Below are 17,282 nucleotides of genomic sequence, written 5' to 3'. Positions count from 1 at the left end.
TCCTCCTCTCTTCGGGGTGGAACTCAGGAACTATTAAGCCCCTTTTTGATTATTCCCACGGGTCATTTTCTCCCTGGGTATCCCAACTCCTTGTCGGAATATCTTTTATTTCACATCCAGCTTCGTCATAGACCCTAACTTGATGCATTTTAATATTCAGGTTCAGATAATAGACATGAATAAAAATTACTCTGACACTTGTTTAGAGAGGGAGACAAATCACCTCATTCAAGGCTTTATTTTAATAGCAAAGTTTCAGAATAAAAAAATCAACATAAAAACTAAAAGTCTTCACCACAAGGTTCGGCCTTGAACAGTCATAAGCTTCTCAATTTATAGCAAGCACGAGTTACACCCAGCACAGCATTGATGCCTTATTTGGTCATAAAAGCTCAACTAAACTACTGTCATTACACAAATTCCATTTGCTAAAACATATATTTTTGCCTCTGCCACCGATGGCTTCCAGTGTCCCTCCAACCCCTTAATGGAGTGGAGTTATCACCCACGTCTGCCTCTGATGGCTTGTACGTAAACTCACCATCTCACGTCCAGATTCTCTCCCAACAAGACAGCACAAACCAAAAATAAAAATAACTTGTAACAAAAAATAAAAACAAGGTTAAATTAAAACTTTTATTAAGAGAATTAAAAGAATAAAAAGATGATACATAGATAAGAGCAAATCAGTCGGACGTACAGTGGCACAGAGCTCATTCAGTAAATGCACAGCTAAACAGATTTGTTTTGAGTCTGGGCCCACAGGCTTTGGTGGTTGTGGGGCTCGATGCTTTTTGCTGGATATCTGAGTATGATGTTTGGTTCCAGCATACACCAGTTCTTCCATTTTTTCGGAGAAGCTCAGAGCACAGCAGCCTCTTCCCATCATATAGATTTCGTCTATTAACTCCCCAGCTTTACTGGGTTTGCTGAGCAGGTCCGTGTTTCTCCATGAATGGTGCAGAAAAGCTTGGATCCTCCTTATTTGCGGCCACGACTCACATTCTACGCTCTAATACCCTTAAAGGGAAAAGAGAGCAGTGTGGGCAGCACTTGGGATCAGTGAGCACGGCCTGCGTGTGTCTAACTCCCCGACACACAATGCATAGAAGATTAGAGTCTTTGGGCGAAATCACAGAACTCAACTCAACGCGTTAGTTCCCACTAGAAAAGACAGCAGAAGAAAAAATATTCACTTTGACAGTGAATATTCCCTCGGGAGAATAAGGAGTGAAGTAGGGGCCGCTTATAGCAATATTTATGAGGGGACACTGTTGTGATTGGTCTGTCAACTGATGTGGTGTAATTGGTGCTTACAGGATTGGTCACGCCCGAGGCGCTCCCTGATGATGACAAGGTTTGGTGTTTGGTTGACCAATCGGTGGAAAGGGGCATTTTATTCCCGCCCATGTAGAAATCAGATATTCAAGCTGTTTATCCATTTGTAACATTGATCAAACAATATTATTCTTTTCGTTCATTTCAATGTTGATTCAATGACATTTTCATTGACTTTTTTGTTGAAATCTCACCATTGTTTCAGCATTCAACATTAATTCAATGCAATTAGTGTTGACGTCTCAACATTGACTCAACATGTTTCAGTAATTGCTTGCTATCTGGGTTATATTTCAAATATTCCCATTTATCTCTATAAGTAAAATTTCAGTCTCCACATAAATTATTAATTGTAGTTATACTTTCTTGACAAAATGGTAGCAAGTCGATTTTTATTTATTAATTGTATGTATATAATGAACAGACAAATAGGTAAATACACTGTAAAGTTCAACAATAGGGCAATAAACATTAGTTGAACAGAATTAACATCACTACTTTTTAGTCCTGAGACCCGACTTGGAAGAAATCTGCAAGATCATATCAGAAGACAAAATTAAATAAATAAACAAGCATTTTAACCACACCATATTTCAGGGATTTAACCCAAACCCATTGACTTCAGGACGATGGAGCCAGAAGTGGTCAAATGCTCTCTCAGTTCTGGGTTTCAGGACTCATTCCTGCAGCTCTCAGACGCCTGAGGTCAGACAGCCGTATGGACGAGTATCTCCATCAGTCCATCGAGGTGTCTGCCCACACTGAAGCTCTGCGGTCTGGCCGTCACATACTCCAGAAGGTCTCGAGCTCCAGGCGTCAGAGCTCTGTTGATCAACACAACACAGGAGGTAGAGAGCAGATTCCCTCTCTGTAAGGCCAGCAGGTCTTGAAGGTAAAGCTCAGGGTCATGATCCATTAGAACCAGATCCAGACGATCATTCCCAGTGTGAGAGGGTAAAGAAGAGATGGCCTCAGCCGAGGAGCATGTCAGCACCTGAAACTGAGCTCAGTTTACCATGAGTGTAGTTTAGCATCAGCAATATGATGATGAACAAGATATTTCTTTAATTAGTTGAATTAAGGAAATACACTACAGACAAACAATTGTGTTTCAGGCACTGGTCAATCTTGAGATTTTGGGCTTGTTTTCTTTCCATAATTTGTCTTCTTTCAGACATGTGGAAATGTAAATGTATGTGTTTATTTTATTGCACTTTATATAGATTTCAATTACAATTGGGTCATTCCGTGACTGCATGGTCACACACAGCTCAAATGTAATCGGCACATTTGCTGATGATACGACTGTAGTAGGACTGATCTTTGACCATGATGAGCTGGCCTACAGGGAGGAGGTGAACACCCTGACACATTGGACACCCAGCACCTCCTCAACGGGAAGAATCTAAATGGGTAGCCATTTCAGAGAACATGGCAGCATGGAAGCTACTGCCGGGCATCTTTACTTTGGTTCTAATGACAGTGGACAAAGTTTACAGAATCCAGTTTGCTTGTCGCCCACTGTTTCAATGGTGTGGTTCCCACTACCGTGAAACCGGAGCAGGCATATTTACTGTCACAAGAGCTGCAATCTCTTCTGGACAAAGGGGCCATAGAACATGTTCCTCTCCCAGAGAGAGGCGGGTTACTACAATCACTTTGAGAAAAGAAAAAAGATTGGGGACTGCATCCAATTTTGGATCTTCGAGGCTTGAACCGTTCTGTCAGAACGCTCAAATTCAAGATGCAAACTATCAAGATGATTGTGTCGCAAATTCAACATTGCGTTTGGTTCATCACAGTCGATCTCAAAGACGCATATTTTTACATAGAAATATTGCCACAACACAGGAAGTTGTGCTGAGATTTGCTTTCAAGAAGCTTACCAAAGTCAAATTCTTCAGCTTAGCCTAGTCTTATCACCCCGCACATACACACAGATGCAGCGCTGGCTCCCTTGCGACTTCAGGGCATCTGCATTTTGAATTACATAGATGACTGGCTGATACTAGCACAGTCCCAAGAGCTAGCATTCTAGCTCATCTAGTTTCTCTGGGGTTGAGGGCAAAAGTGTTCTCTCTCCTACTCAGAGAACGTCATACTTAGAGGTCATATGGGATTCGATCATGATGACTCAATTGTCTCCCACTTGAGTCGAGACCATCCAGAACACCCTGAGCAAAGTCAGGCTAGGTCAAGTTCTTACTATTCATCAGTATCTACAGATGTTAGGTCTCATGGCATCTGCTTCCACGGTGATCCCTATGGGCCTTTTGCACATGAGACCATTCCAGTTGTGGCTCAAAGCAAGGCGATTTCATCCAAGGGCCAATCCCCAAAGAGAGATAAGGGTTTCATGTACTTACTATAGGGTTATGGTTAGAGTCAGAGTTTGGTTTAGGGTTAGTTGTAACTATGCATAATTTACTGTTATTACTATATTAAGTACATGTAGTAACATGTAACTACGTCACCTTAAAATAAAGCTTTACTAATAATCTAAATAAACTGGAAATAACTAAAACACAACATTTTTAAATATTAAAACACATGTTTACACTTGCCAAGCAGCTACTGGTCAAAGATCATTCATTCTTCTTCAGTAATGTAATACCTGCTGGTTTTTGAATCCTGCCACTAGTATGATCTCCTCGCCTCGATCTGCTGTCAGAGGATCCCGCTCTACCGTCAGCAGTTTTCCAGACGGAGGGAGCAGACGTAGAATCCGGACTGAAGCATAGCCACAGTGTGTGCCCAACTCCAAAACCCTCCGCGGGGCTTCACGCTTCACAATCTCATCCAGAAACTCACCTGACAACCACAAGAGAACACGTTACTACAGAGCAGAATATTCGCAGGGTATTACTTGATTAAGCATTTTTACTATGTAGACATACTCTAACATTCACAACCAAGAACATGTATGGAAGCTAAGCTTCAGAAACAGTCAAATAAATAGTCATTTACATAAAGAAGTCTTAAATGTACATTAGAAAGATAGATTAGAAAGACAGTGTTTGAGGGTCAGCGAATTCATAGAAAAGCAAAGAAAGAAGATGAATATGAAAAGTGAAAAGTACATCCATGAGGTGTTATTCGTAAAAGTCTTTAGGGAGACACACATCAGGATAACAAACTCCAGAGTCTGACCTTTCTGAGGGCCAATGTTGAAGGAGGCGTGTGTGCTGGAATACAGGTCAAAGGTCAGCAGGACGCTCTGAGCCTGTCCGTGGGTGCAGTTGGAGAAGACATAGGCGTGAGTGGAGCTGACACAAACCTTCCTGTGCGAAAGCTTCAGTACGGCAGAATACACCTGACGGCACAGAGCCAACAGCGGAGAGTGGTAAAGAGCCGTCATCACAACCACAACCGGGAGCAGAGGCACAGAGAACACCAGCAGAGACATCACTGAACACCAGAGAACCTGTCAGAGAACAGAGTCATCACTGAACACCAGAGAACCTGACAGAGAACAGAGACATCACTGAACACCAGAGAACCTGACAGAGAACAGAGACATCACTGAACACCAGAGAACCTGACAGAGAACAGAGACATCACTGAACACCAGAGAACCTGACAGAGAACAGAGACATCACTGAACACCATAGAACCTGACAGAGAACAGAGACATCACTGAACACCAGAGAACCTGACAGAGAACAGAGACATCACTGAACACCAGAGAACCTGACAGAGAACAGAGACATCACTGAACACCAGAGAACCTGACAGAGAACAGAGACATCACTAAACACCAGAGAACCTGACAGAGAACAGACATCACTGAACACCAGAGAACCTGACAGAGAACAGAGACATCACTGAACACCAGAGGACCTGACAGAGAACAGACATCACTGAACACCAGAGAACCTGACAGAGAACAGAGACATCACTGAACACCAGAGAACCTGACAGAGAACAGACATCACTGAACACCAGAGAACCTGACAGAGAACAGACATCACTGAACACCAGAGAACCTGTCAGAGAACAGAGACATCACTGAACACCAGAGAACCTGACAGAGAACAGAGACATCACTGAACACCAGAGAACCTTACAGAGAACAGAGACATCACTGAACACCAGAGAACCTGACAGAGAACAGAGACATCACTGAACACCAGAGAACCTGACAGAGAAAAGACATCACTGAACACCAGAGAACCTTACAGAGAACAGACATCACTGAACACCAGAGAACCTGACAGAGAACAGACATCACTGAACACCAGAGAACCTGACAGAGAACAGAGACATCACTGAACACCAGAGAACCTGACAGAGAACAGACATCACTGAACACCAGAGAACCTGACAGAGAACAGACATCACTGAACACCAGAGAACCTGACAGAGAACAGACATCACTGAACACCAGAGAACCTGACAGAGAACAGACATCACTGAACACCAGAGAACCTGACAGAGAACAGAGACATCACTGAACACCAGAGAACCTTACAGAGAACAGACATCACTGAACACCAGAGAACCTGACAGAGAACAGAGACATCACTGAACACCAGAGAACCTGACAGAGAACAGAGACATCACTGAACACCAGAGAACCTGACAGAGAACAGACATCACTGAACACCAGAGAACCTGACAGAGAACAGAGACATCACTGAACACCAGAGAACCTGACAGAGAAAAGACATCACTGAACACCAGAGAACCTTACAGAGAACAGACATCACTGAACACCAGAGAACCTGACAGAGAACAGACATCACTGAACACCAGAGAACCTTACAGAGAACAGACATCACTGAACACCAGAGAACCTGACAGAGAACAGACATCACTGAACACCAGAGAACCTGACAGAGAACAGACATCACTGAACACCAGAGAACCTGACAGAGAACAGAGACATCACTGAACACCAGAGAACCTGACAGAGAACAGAGACATCACTGAACACCAGAGAACCTGACAGAGAACAGAGACATCACTGAACACCAGAGAACCTGACAGAGAACAGACATCACTGAACAGCAGAGAAACTGACAGATAACAGAGACATCACTGAACACCAGAGAACCTGACAGAGAACAGAGACATCACTGAACACCAGAGAACCTGACAGAGAACAGAGACATCACTGAACACCAGAGAACCTGACAGAGAATAGAGACATCACTGAACACCAGAGAACCTGACAGAGAACAGAGGCATCACTGAACACCAGAGAACCTGACAGAGAACAGAGGCATCACTGAACACCAGAGAAACTGACAGAGAACAGAGACATCACTGAACACCAGAGAACCTGACAGAGAACAGAGACATCACTGAACACCAGAGAACCTGACAGAGAACAGAGGCATCACTGAACACCAGAGAAACTGACAGAGAACAGAGACATCACTGAACACCAGAGAACCTGACAGAGAACAGACATCACTGAACACCAGAGAACCTGACAGAGAACAGAGGCATCACTGAACACCAGAGAAACTGACAGAGAACAGAGACATCACTGAACACCAGAGAACCTGACAGAGAACAGAGGCATCACTGAACACCAGAGAACCTGACAGAGAACAGAGGCATCACTGAACACCAGAGAAACTGACAGAGAACAGAGACATCACTGAACACCAGAGAACCTGACAGAGAACAGAGACATCACTGAACACCAGAGAACCTGACAGAGAACAGAGACATCACTGAACACCAGAGAACCTGACAGAGAACAGAGGCATCACTGAACACCAGAGAAACTGACAGAGAACAGAGACATCACTGAACACCAGAGAGCCTGACAGAGAACAGACATCACTGAACACCAGAGAACCTGACAGAGAACAGACATCACTGAACACCAGAGAACCTGACAGAGAACAGACATCACTGAACACCAGAGAACCTGACAGAGAACAGAGACATCACTGAACACCAGAGAAACTGACAGATAACAGAGACATCACTGAACACCAGAGAACCTGACAGAGAACAGAGACATCACTGAACACCAGAGAACCTGACAGAGAACAGACATCACTGAACACCAGAGAACCTGACAGAGAACAGAGACATCACTGAACACCAGAGAACCTGACAGAGAACAGAGACATCACTGAACACCAGAGAACCTGACAGAGAACAGAGACATCACTGAACACCAGAGAACCTGACAGAGAACAGAGGCATCACTGAACACCAGAGAACCTGACAGAGAACAGACATCACTGAACACCAGAGAACCTGACAGAGAACAGACATCACTGAACACCAGAGAACCTGACAGAGAACAGAGACATCACTGAACACCAGAGAACCTGACAGAGAACAGAGACATCACTGAACACCAGAGAACCTGACAGAGAACAGAGACATCACTGAACACCAGAGAACCTGACAGAGAACAGAGACATCACAGAACACCAGAGAACCTGACAGAGAACAGACATCACTGAACACCAGAGAACCTGACAGAGAACAGAGACATCACTGAACACCAGAGAACCTGACAGAGAACAGAGGCATCACTGAACACCAGAGAAACTGACAGAGAACAGAGACATCACTGAACACCAGAGAACCTGACAGAGAACAGAGACATCACTGAACACCAGAGAACCTGACAGAGAACAGACATCACTGAACACCAGAGAACCTGACAGAGAACAGAGACAACACTGAACACCAGAGAACCTGACAGAGAACAGAGACATCACTGAACACCAGAGAACCTGACAGAGAACAGACATCACTGAACACCAGAGAACCTGACAGAGAACAGACATCACTGAACACCAGAGAACCTGACAGAGAACAGAGACAACACTGAACACCAGAGAACCTGACAGAGAACAGAGACATCACTGAACACCAGAGAACCTGACAAAGAACAGACATCACTGAACACCAGAGAACCTGACAGAGAACAGAGACAACACTGAACACCAGAGAACCTGACAGAGAACAGAGACATCACTGAACACCAGAGAACCTGACAGAGAACAGAGACATCACTGAACACCAGAGAACCTGACAGAGAACAGAGACATCACTGAACACCAGAGAACCTGACAGAGAACAGAGGCATCACTGAACACCAGAGAACCTGACAGAGAACAGAGACATCACTGAACACCAGAGAACCTGACAGAGAACAGAGACATCACTGAACACCAGAGAACCTGACAGAGAACAGACATCACTGAACACCAGAGAACCTGACAGAGAACAGAGACAACACTGAACACCAGAGAACCTGACAGAGAACAGAGACATCACTGAACACCAGAGAACCTGACAGAGAACAGAGACATCACTGAACACCAGAGAACCTGACAGAGAACAGAGGCATCACTGAACACCAGAGGACCTGACAGAGAACAGAGACAACACTGAACACCAGAGAACCTGACAGAGAACAGAGACATCACTGAACACCAGAGAACCTGTCAGAGAACAGAGGCATCACTGAACACCAGAGAACCTGACAGAGAACAGAGGCATCACTGAACACCAGAGAAACTGACAGAGAACAGAGACATCACTGAACACCAGAGAACCTGTCAGAGAACAGAGACATCACTGAACACCAGAGAACCTGACAGAGAACAGAGACATCACTGAACACCAGAGAACCTGACAGAGAACAGAGACATCACTGAACACCAGAGAACCTGACAGAGAACAGAGACATCACTGAACACCAGAGAACCTGACAGAGAACAGAGGCATCACTGAACACCAGAGAAACTGACAGAGAACAGAGACATCACTGAACACCAGAGAACCTGACAGAGAACAGACATCACTGAACACCAGAGAACCTGACAGAGAACAGACATCACTGAACACCAGAGAACCTGACAGAGAACAGAGACATCACTGAACACCAGAGAACCTGACAGAGAACAGACATCACTGAACACCAGAGAACCTGACAGAGAACAGAGGCATCACTGAACACCAGAGGACCTGACAGAGAACAGAGACATCACTGAACACCAGAGAACCTGACAGAGAACAGAGACATCACTGAACACCAGAGAACCTGACAGAGAACAGAGACATCACTGAACACCAGAGAACCTGACAGAGAACAGACATCACTGAACACCAGAGAACCTGACAGAGAACAGAGACATCACTGAACACCAGAGAACCTGACAGAGAACAGACATCACTGAACACCAGAGAACCTGACAGAGAACAGACATCACTGAACACCAGAGAACCTGACAGAGAACAGAGACATCACTGAACACCAGAGAACCTGACAGAGAACAGAGACATCACTGAACACCAGAGAACCTGACAGAGAACAGACATCACTGAACACCAGAGAACCTGACAGAGAACAGAGACATCACTGAACACCAGAGAAACTGACAGAGAACAGAGACATCACTGAACACCAGAGAACCTGACAGAGAACAGAGACATCACTGAACACCAGAGAACCTGACAGAGAACAGAGACATCACTGAACACCAGAGAACCTGACAGAGAACAGAGACATCACTGAACACCAGAGAACCTGACAGAGAACAGACATCACTGAACACCAGAGAACCTGACAGAGAACAGAGACATCACTGAACACCAGAGAACCTGACAGAGAACAGAGGCATCACTGAACACCAGAGGACCTGACAGAGAACAGAGACATCACTGAACACCAGAGAACCTGACAGAGAACAGAGACATCACTGAACACCAGAGAACCTGACAGAGAACAGACATCACTGAACACCAGAGAACCTGACAGAGAACAGAGACATCACTGAACACCAGAGAACCTGACAGAGAACAGACATCACTGAACACCAGAGAACCTGACAGAGAACAGACATCACTGAACACCAGAGAACCTGACAGAGAACAGAGACATCACTGAACACCAGAGAACCTGACAGAGAACAGAGACATCACTGAACACCAGAGAACCTGACAGAGAACAGACATCACTGAACACCAGAGAACCTGACAGAGAACAGAGACATCACTGAACACCAGAGAAACTGACAGAGAACAGAGACATCACTGAACACCAGAGAACCTGACAGAGAACAGAGACATCACTGAACACCAGAGAAACTGACAGATAACAGAGACATCACTGAACACCAGAGAAACTGACAGAGAACAGAGACATCACTGAACACCAGAGAACCTGACAGAGAACAGAGACATCACTGAACACCAGAGAACCTGACAGAGAACAGAGACATCACTGAACACCAGAGAACCTGACAGAGAACAGAGACATCACTGAACACCAGAGAACCTGACAGAGAACAGAGGCATCACTGAACACCAGAGAACCTGACAGAGAACAGAGACATCACTGAACACCAGAGAAACTGACAGATAACAGAGGCATCACTGAACACCAGAGAACCTGACAGAGAACAGAGACATCACTGAACACCAGAGAACCTGACAGAGAACAGAGACATCACTGAACACCAGAGAGCCTGACAGAGAACAGAGACATCACTGAACACCAGAGAAACTGACAGATAACAGAGGCATCACTGAACACCAGAGAACCTGACAGAGAACAGAGACAACACTGAACACCAGAGAACCTGACAGAGAACAGAGACATCACTGAACACCAGAGAACCTGACAGAGAACAGAGACATCACTGAACACCAGAGAACCTGACAGAGAACAGAGACATCACTGAACACCAGAGAAACTGACAGATAACAGAGGCATCACTGAACACCAGAGAACCTGACAGAGAACAGAGACAACACTGAACACCAGAGAACCTGACAGAGAACAGAGACATCACTGAACACCAGAGAACCTGACAGAGAACAGAGACATCACTGAACACCAGAGAACCTGACAGAGAACAGAGACATCACTGAACACCAGAGAAACTGACAGATAACAGAGGCATCACTGAACACCAGAGAACCTGACAGAGAACAGAGACATCACTGAACACCAGAGAACCTGACAGATAACAGAACTTGCTAAAAACATTATTTCTGTGGATCCATGTATTCCATAACGAAACTTCTTCAGCTGCCTTAAACTATTCCAGTGGTAAGTACACTCAGTCTTTGGCACATCTCAATATGCTACAGACACATATTTGTATCACTATTTGGATTGTATTGGTTTTATTATTATTGTGTCGTTGGTGGAATTGAAGAGCTTTTGTAGGAATAATGCAAATGGTTTTGATGTAGCTCTAGGCTGGACTATCTTGTGTTTTGGTGTTGTTTAAATATAGAACTTGGTCTATTTCCGTCATCATAAATACGGGTTGTTATATTGTTATATTGTTTTATACACAGAATGTAGGGCGGGGCTTGATTGTTTCTGTGGGGAATTTATTGGATGGTTGTGGTTTGCTATTGGTGGATCTTATTTGAGTGACAGGTGGCCCCGCCCTTGTCATCAGAGAACAGAAGAGATGAAGTTATTCTGATTCAAGATTATTAACACAATAATGATAAATCATTGAGAAAAACACTGCAATATTTCATTTAAAAAAATCATAATTGTCAGTATTGATTTCATAGTGAAGAGAAGTCTGTTATTTCACCGGAAGATCCAGTCATGGCATTTTTAAATGTTACAAAGTAAATTATTTTGTACATTTTTTTAAATGAACAAATACATGCATGAATTGTTTGCACTAAGATCTATAGCATGCTTTTAGAAAATATATATGGAGAATTTATTTAATACTGAATATAACATTTAGTTAAAGGGACAGTTCACCCAAAATATGTGATTATTTACTTATTATTACACAAAAATTAACAGAATATTCTGGGATCAAAAAAAGTTGAGTACTTGTGACTTAATGTTGTTAATTTCACAACCAAAATATTAATATACTCACTGTTTCATAGGCTATAGCCACAATACATAAACAATATACATGTCAACATTTTAGTGTGAAAAAGGTCGCTAGTAATCGCTTAGTATTATTTCTATATACCGTAATATAGGCTACAATTTTTACAACTTCACTGCTATTACAAACGTCAAGTCTCATTTTCAGATTTATCATAATAATTAAAAACGGGTAAAAATAAAATAGCAAACATGTGCAGAACTTACCAGCGACATGAACAGGAAGCGTTCTCAGTGTGTGTGTGTGTGTGTGTGTGTGTGTGTGTGTGTGTGTGTGTGTGTGTGTGTAGATAAACAGAGGCTGACACTCACACCTGCTGGATGTCGGACTCACCTGACACTCGACACACACACGAGGGTCACGTGCTCGAGCAACCTTAAAGGGACAGAGCACTTTTAGACCAGATTTGTGTTTGGTCATGGTCAGGGGTTTCAATCTGGGAGTGACAGGGGGTCTAAATTTATTAAATAGATCAAATTAGATTAGCATACATGAAAATGTTGATGACTATAAATAAATATATTCAATTTAGATTTATGATACATTTTTCAGTGTATACTGGGTGTTTATAAAAGATATGTGCCTTTTAAATATTAGGTCCCTCACATGAGGATGATCATATTTGGCATCTAAAATATTCAAATCTCTGGACGCTTTCTTCTTAGACATTCGTAACATTAAACATATAACACATAATATTTTTTAAGTTTTTTACTGTCAGGCAATAACATTTAACATAAAAGAAAGTCACCTCGGCAATCTCTATAATGTATTTTTAAATAATCCTCATTCAGTAACCGGAAATGACCATGATTGGTCTGTCCTGACAGCGCTGTGGAAGGGAACAGTCTAGGACAATTGTCTGGACTCTTTAGATCAATAATTATCAAAAAAAAGTTGAACTTTGGCATTTGAGTGGTTGTAACAGGGTCATTTAGAAAAGGGGCGTGGCCAAATACACTCAAAAGCCTATAAATCCCAAAGGAAAACTCAGAACTTCACAAAAATTGATGAGCATATGTGTCAGAACATGGTGAGGAAGCATGCAGAGTTTCATGGAGATCGGACCGTAGGTGGCGCTATAACTGGCAAAAAGCCTTCATTCTTATTAGGGGTTCAAGCATGAAATGCTGAAACCCTATTGTAATTGTAAGGATTCGTAAAACGCATCGTGCAGGCCAAACCGTAAGGCCTAGAGACTTGAAACCTGGCCAGATGGTGGGCCTCAGTTTGGGGACAACCTATCAGAGTATGACCCCGAATGGCCCATAGGTGGCGCTACAGCAACCAAAAGTTCAAAATTGCTCATAACTCTTAGACCGATTGTCCCAGGATCAAGTGTCTTATATCGTTGGAATCCGTGGCTCAAGCCGGACAAAAGGGCTATCTCCGTCTGTTTTCTGCTATGTCGAATTTTGTCCAAAACCTACTTTTGCAAACTAGTCCCTGGTTTTTCGCCCGATCGGAACCAAACCAGTCTAGGACAATTGTCTGGACTCTTTAGATCAATAATTATCAAAAAAAAGTTCAACTTTTGCATCTGAGTGGCTATAACAGGGTCATTTAGAAAAGGGGCGTGGCCAAATACACTCAAAAGCCTATAAATCCCAAAGGAAAACTCAGAACTTCACAAAAATTTATGAGCATATGTGTCAGAACATGGTGAGGAAGCATGCAGAGTTTCATGGAGATCGGACCATAGGTGGCGCTATAACTGGCAAAAAGCCTTCATTCTTATTAGGGGTTCAAGCATGAAATGCTGAAACCCTATTGTAATTGTAAGGATTCGTAAAACGCATCGTACAGGCCAAACCGTAAGGCCTAGAGACTTGAAACCTGGCCAGATGGTAGGCCTCAGTTTGGGGACAACCTATCAGAGTATGACCCCGAATGGCCCATAGGTGGCGCTACAGCAACCAAAAGTTCAAAATTGCTCATAACTCTTAGACTGTTTGTCCCAGGATCAAGTGTCTTATATCGTTGGAATCCGTGGCTCAAGCCGGACAAAATGGATATCTCCGATTTGCTCGCCCTTCAGGTGCCAATTTCGAGTAAATTGCATTTTTTTTTAAAAACATATTTTTGCTGACTTCTCCTAGGTTTTTGGCCCGATTGGAACCAAACCACTGCAAGACTATTCTCTGGAGTCGGACAATCAATAATCATCCAAAAAATTCAAAATCTCAATTAACGGTCGATAAGGGGAACCAAAATCTTTGATGGCACCAGGGCCATTTTTACTAAAATGGTTATAAATTGTGAACGGAAAGAGATTTTTTTGCTAAACTTGGGATACATCTTCGTGATCTTATTCTGAGATCACTTGAAAAAATCGCAACAATTGGCCACTAGGTGGCACTATAAAACGGTTATGACTTGTGAACGGAAAGGGATATTTTCGCAAAACGTGGGACACATGTTCATAAGCTCAATCTGAGTTGACATGAAAAGAATCGTGACAATTGGCCACTTGGTGGCGCTATAACAGTGAAATAAATCATGAAAATAGCTATAAGCGCACCCAACCGTTAGTCTACTGAAAATTGGCATGCGGTGTCATTGTCCAGGGTGCCATGATAGTCTATGAGAACATTGGTGTATCTCAAAAAAACTCAGTATACGTCATTGGCACAATGCCTTGAAGGAGCCTTAGAAGTTTCAAGCCCGTGTTTTTTTCACAGTAGTGACCTCCTAAGAATCTTTGCCGAGTCCAACAATACCAAACATGCCAGGTTTTGCCTTATGGTTTTTGTAAGTGTCATTTAGAGCTTTAAAAAATTGTGGTTATCTTCAAAGCTGTTAGTCTGATCGAGACAACAACAAAAAAACAAAGGAAATTTGTAAACATAGGTAAATAGCTAAACAATAATGCCAAAATGTTAAAATTATGATAGGAAATGACAAAACATTTTTTTTAAATCCAATCAATTTCACCCATGGATCATTTTGATGCTCTCACATGTTTGAAACGAACAATGATGGATTGTGATGAAATTTGTTTTGAATTGGGACTGGCGAATCCCCGTCCATACTGTCAATGACCGTTTGCAAAGACCCGCCCACTTTAGTTACTGTTGCTATGTCTGACAAGCGACGCCACTCTCACACCACACCAAGTTCTCACGCAGTGAAAAATACATCAGAGAGGAGACAGACAAGTGCTGACAGACGAGTACTTTTGATATGAAACAAAGTCTCACCTTTCAAATGTAGTCAATTTTTAGAGACATTTAAACAATAAATACCATTTTGTGACTCTTTAATGTGTCTGATAGATTGCTGTAGACTCGAGGCTCAGTTAAAGCTGCTTGTGAACCGATCATCTCTTCCTTCTAGTTAATTTATATCATTAAAATAAACATGAATGAACATAAAAGGAATGTTGTTTTAAAGTGCTAAGACGTCAGTACACTTTGTTTTTCAAATTTAATTCCTCCTATGTTAATCTACTAACTTTCCTGACTGCTTTGTTGGACAAAATGGCGGATTATGATTAGTTAGATCGCCTGTCAATCAAACTCCCTCCACATATATACAGTATGGGCACACTTTGAGTACTACTAATAAAAGTGGTGAAGATCAGGCAAGACTATAAGAAGACTCAGGCAAAAGGTGCTATAACTGTAAAAACGCTTCAAAACCATATATTTCCTATGGTAAACTGCCTGTATAGGCTGTAAATTGACTTTTTCATCTATGATGGCAGTTGTTAAATGCTTGCTAAATAAAACTTAATGTCTTTTGATGCTTGTGTGCTTAAAGGCCTTAACTGCTTGAACCCCGATAAATGCTGCTTGCAGCTTTAATTGTTACTGTAATTGAAAAAATGATTTTTTTAAAATATAATCCATAATAAAGGCACGAAATGACAAATGACATTAAGAAACATTGCCGTTAAATACACAATCAGAGAACGTGTTATATAAACCAATGCCTGATTAATAAGAGATCAAGCCATGGCCATAGCTCGTGATGTCCACTAGAGGGCAGTGCAGGGTCAAACACAACTCATCTGATGACGTCAGCAAACACACTCTCGTGAGTTGATTTCGTCATCAGTTCAAACACTACACGGTTATTGACTGTTATAAAGTTATCTTTATTGCCATCAATAACACAATAAACACGTGTGGTTTGGGTCACTGCCTCCTCTGATGACACATTTAATAAAGAGAAAATAAATAATGGAATAATGGAATAAATGTTTGATGCAATGAAAATCAGACTCTTTCTGGTATAATTCTACTTTCATTTTAATGTAGTTTAAAGTTTGAGTAATTCTGTTGTTATTTTTGTTTGTTTTTGCTATTGTTTTTTAAATGTCTGTAAAGTTTTCATTAATTTGTATTTCAGTTTTTACATCAAGGTAATAAAACTAAATGAAATAAGACAATATTTTTATATTTTATTTTGTTTCAGTTAACATTTATCTATTTCAAGTAAAGAGATTTTTGTATGATTTTAGTGTTTGTTAATTACAATAACACTGATACTATAACATATATTTAATGATATGTGTATTTCCTTCCTGTGACGCCGCATCCCAGACAGAAGCTACAACAGTTTACTTTATAATTAAATGGAAATGAAATTAAATTACACACAGTTTATGAAACGATGGCCCTGGAGCAGGGCGTGTAAAGTGGGCGTGTTCGCTGGGGAGTAATGCTCAACTCTGATTGGCTGTTTGGGCCGGTGTGCCGAGCTGGGATGCGAAGCTGCGTTCTGATTGGCTGTCTGAGGCGCACCGCGTCTCTCATCTCATGCGCGAGTGCGGCAGCCCTGCGTCACGACACACACACACACACACACACACACACACACACACACACACACACACACACACACACACACACACACACACACAGAGAGAGAGAGAGTCCGGGAATAACTTTACCTGGCGAGTTGCGTGTCTCTCCGGCACTGATCGATCTGGGGTTTATTAAAGCACCAGCTCTAAATGGCGAGTGGAGGTTCGGATGCAGGACGGACTCATCTTCCTCCTCATCCTCATCCTCATCCTCACACCGAACCGGCTCCAGAACCCGCGGTGCGCGAGGCGCAGAGATGGATAGAGGTGCG

General features: G+C 42.5%; 2 protein-coding genes across 4 annotated transcripts in view; one reads left to right on the top strand and one right to left on the bottom strand.

Annotated features, from left to right (window-relative positions):
- Window positions 1-204: 204 nt before the first annotated feature.
- The window catches only part of LOC307139697 (transmembrane O-methyltransferase homolog), a 17,210-nt gene continuing 132 nt past the window's right edge, over window positions 205-17,282 (bottom strand). The window contains exons 1-4 of one of the 2 annotated variants that reach the window (XM_079838763.1): window positions 17,098-17,282; window positions 4,489-4,762; window positions 3,953-4,149; window positions 205-2,332 (exon numbers count right to left, since the gene is read on the bottom strand). The exon at window positions 17,098-17,282 is cut by the window's right edge and continues 132 nt beyond it. In XM_079838763.1, the coding sequence (XP_079694889.1) occupies window positions 2,045-2,332; window positions 3,953-4,149; window positions 4,489-4,744 (741 nt within the window). In that variant the 5' untranslated portion in view covers window positions 4,745-4,762; window positions 17,098-17,282 and the 3' untranslated portion in view covers window positions 205-2,044. Of the gene's footprint in view, window positions 2,333-3,952; window positions 4,150-4,488; window positions 4,763-12,406; window positions 12,466-17,097 lie in introns of those variants that run through there. The other variant, XM_079838762.1, reaches the window with a different exon arrangement.
- Window positions 16,987-17,282, top strand: part of limch1b (LIM and calponin homology domains 1b) — a 141,782-nt gene continuing 141,486 nt past the window's right edge. Inside the window, exon 1 of one of the 2 annotated variants that reach the window (XM_079838755.1) lies at window positions 16,987-17,277. In XM_079838755.1, the coding sequence (XP_079694881.1) occupies window positions 17,161-17,277 (117 nt within the window). In that variant the 5' untranslated portion in view covers window positions 16,987-17,160. The remainder of the gene's footprint in view (window positions 17,278-17,282) is intronic. The other variant, XM_079838754.1, reaches the window with a different exon arrangement.

This window comes from Gobio gobio (assembly GCF_949357685.1).
Source record: "Gobio gobio genome assembly, chromosome: 16".
Lineage (NCBI taxonomy): Eukaryota > Metazoa > Chordata > Actinopteri > Cypriniformes > Gobionidae > Gobio > Gobio gobio.
This window is presented reverse-complemented; position numbering and strand designations above follow the sequence as displayed.